General features: G+C 31.7%; 1 protein-coding gene across 1 annotated transcript; it reads left to right on the forward strand.

Annotated features, from left to right (window-relative positions):
- The first annotated feature begins 1,048 nt into the window (after positions 1-1,048).
- LOC129884372 (uncharacterized) lies at positions 1,049-2,341 on the forward strand. Its single transcript, XM_055958681.1, has 3 exons — positions 1,049-1,157; positions 1,388-2,247; positions 2,333-2,341. Exons 1-3 carry the CDS (start codon positions 1,049-1,051, stop codon positions 2,339-2,341), a joined length of 978 nt encoding a protein of 325 aa, XP_055814656.1.
- Positions 2,342-3,110: the final 769 nt, after the last annotated feature.

Below are 3,110 nucleotides of genomic sequence, written 5' to 3' on the forward strand. Positions count from 1 at the left end.
TAACTCATAAAGTGTTAAGTAAAGGGTGCCCCTCGCGCCGTCGTCGTCGTCGCGAAGCTCGACTTCGGCAAATGATGTGATTGATTGATAATTATTTAGACAAAATTTATTTATTAATCTTATTAATTGATTTTTTTCTTAATATTAATTCAAAATTATTAATTAATTAATTAATTGACGATTAATTGAATTAATTAAATTTGTGGAATTAAAATTACCGAATTAACTAATAAACGAAAACGGAATTTGAAATTCGTGGATTCGGAAGGGGCCTGTTCCTTCTGAACAAACACTTTCTTTTCTAAAAGAAACCTTGTTGGCTATATAAATAGAGAGCCCTCCTCTCATTTTTGAGCATCGAATTTTCTTCTCTTCTGCATATATTTTCTTACAAACAAAGATGTGTCTTTGTATGATTATGTTGCTGCTTTTTGAATTTGCTGAAATTGAAAAAGTTTGAGGTACCGCTACTTCTCTAATGTTCTATCCGTTTTATCATGGAGGAAATAATCTATAACATCGGATACAGTGAGAGGATTAAATTCCTTAAGGACACACAGTAAATTTTATGGACTCGGATACTATTTTATTTTTCATATTTAGTATTTCTGATTTACTAACCTTAATGCAAGAGGAATAACAAGCTCAAGGAATTTAATTATTTTTTTTTGTATCTTACGATTCTGGAGATTAAAACTTTTATGATTTTCTACTCTGTCTGAATCCAATAATGATTTGAAGAGTATAAAAACTTTATCAGTATTCAAGATTCATTCAGTTAACGATTGAAAGAATATAAAAACTTCATCGTTAAACTAGAAACAAGTTGTATAGTTCTGCTTCATCTTATATTCTGTTTGAGGGGCTGGAGACTAAAATCGAAAGACTTTCTACTCCAATGATTAACTTGGTTTGAAAAAATAAAATCTTCATCAAGTTAATTGAGTTTTTGTTTTTTTCGATTTGAAGAATATAAAAAACTTCATCGAGTTGAACAAAAATCCCTACTTGATTATTATGTTATTTAATTTTTGTTTTGTCAAACAGAATGAGAGATACAAATGTATCAAATTTTGAAGCAAACACAACGCCTTCAACCAGTAGAACACCAGTTTTTACAGCAATGGCTACTGCAGAAAAGCCTAGAAAGTTTACTGGTATTGACTTCAAACGTTGGCAGTAAAAAATGTTCTTCTATCTGACTACACTCAGTTTGCAACGATTTATAAATGAAGATGTTCCTGTGGTAGAGGAAAGAACTCCTGACAACGAAAATTTATTGTGACTAAGGCATGGACACATTCTAATTTCTTTTGCAAGAACTACATATTCAATGGATTGAAAGATGACTTGTATAACGTCTTTAGTGTTTGTAAAACCTCTAAAGAACTCTGGTATGCTCTTGAGAAGAAATACAAAACTGAAGATGCAGGCTTGAAGAAGTTTGTGGATGCAAAATTTTTGGACTATAAGATGGTTGATAGCAAGATTGTCATGTCCCAAGTTCAAGAACTACAAGTCATTATTCATGATCTCCTGGTAGAAGATATGATCAAATTCAATAGTTTTATTGTTAAAATTGTTGAATGTGTTATTGATTTTAAATTATCCAATGTAGGTATGATCATAAACGGAATATTTCAAGTAGCGGCATTAATCAAGAAATTGCTTCATTCATGGAAACACTTCAAAAATTATTTGAAGCACAAGCGAAAGGAGATGACTTTTGAAAATATGATTATTCGTCTCAGGATCGAGGAAGACAACAAGGCTGTCGAGAAGAAGGCTAAAGGAAACTCAATAATATGGGAGAAAATATTGTTGAGGATGGTCCAAATAAATCAAAAAAGAGGAAGAAACCTTCTAGACCGAAGAACTATCCAAGTAAAAAAGAAATTCAGAGGAGACTGCCACAACTGTGGAAAAATTGGACATAAGGCTGTGGAATGTCGTGTTTCCAAGAAGGAGAAGAAGAAAGGTCAAGCCAACATGGTTGATACAAATAGGGATGTTGAAAGCTTATTTTCAATGCTGACCGAATGTAACCTGGCAGGAAATCTGAAAAAATGGTGGCTTGATTCAGGATCCACATCACCTGTTTGTGCGGTTCAAGAAATCTTCGCTATTTATTCCTCTGCTGCACTTGATGAGACTATCTATATGAAAAATTCTACAATGACTAAGGTTGAAGGATATGGTAAAGTATTCTTGAAAATGACATCCGACAAGGTGGTGACACTGAACAAAGTTTGTCATGTTCCAGAAATGAGAAAGAACTTGATTTCTGTCGGTTTTCTTATCAAAAATGAATTCAAGTGCGTTTTGGTTTCAGACAAAATAGTTGTTTGTAAGAATGAAATGTATTTAGGAAAAAACTGTCTCACTGAGGGCCTTTTCAAACTGAATGTAATGGTTATTAATAATAATAAAGTTCAAGCTTTTTCTTACTTACTTGAGTCAAATAATTTATGGCATTCATGCTTAGGACATGTCAATTATAAAACCTTGCAAAAACTGATCAACTTAAATGCATTGCCTAACTTTGAGTGCAATAAATTAAAATGTCAAGTATGTGTTGAATCTAAGTATACTAAACATCCTTATAAATCTGTTGAAAGGAATTACAGTCCCTTAGAATTGATTCACACAGACATTTGTGATATGAAGTCAACACCAACTCGTGGTGGAAAAAAGTATTTTATAACTTTTATTGATGATTGTACTAGATATTGTTATGTCTATTTGTTGAATAATAAGGATGAATCAATAGAAGCATTTAGACAATATAAAACTGAAGTTGAAAATCAGTTGAATAAAAAGATAAAAATAATAAGAAATGATAGAGGTGGAGAATATGAATCTACTTTTGCAGAAATATGTTTGAAAAATGGAATTATCCATCAAATTACTATCTTGTACTCACCTTAATCAAATGGAATTATAGAAAGGAAAAACCGAATTTTAAAGAAAATAATGATTGTCTTACTTATAAGTTCAGGTTTACCACAAAACTTGTGGGGGGAAGCCATCCTTACAGCAAATTGAATACTCAATAGAGTTTCCCACATCAAAACACAGTCTATTCCATATGAGAAATAGAAAGCAAAAAA

This window comes from Solanum dulcamara, chromosome 4, assembly GCF_947179165.1.
Source record: "Solanum dulcamara chromosome 4, daSolDulc1.2, whole genome shotgun sequence".
NCBI classification, from domain to species: Eukaryota; Viridiplantae; Streptophyta; class Magnoliopsida; order Solanales; family Solanaceae; genus Solanum; species Solanum dulcamara.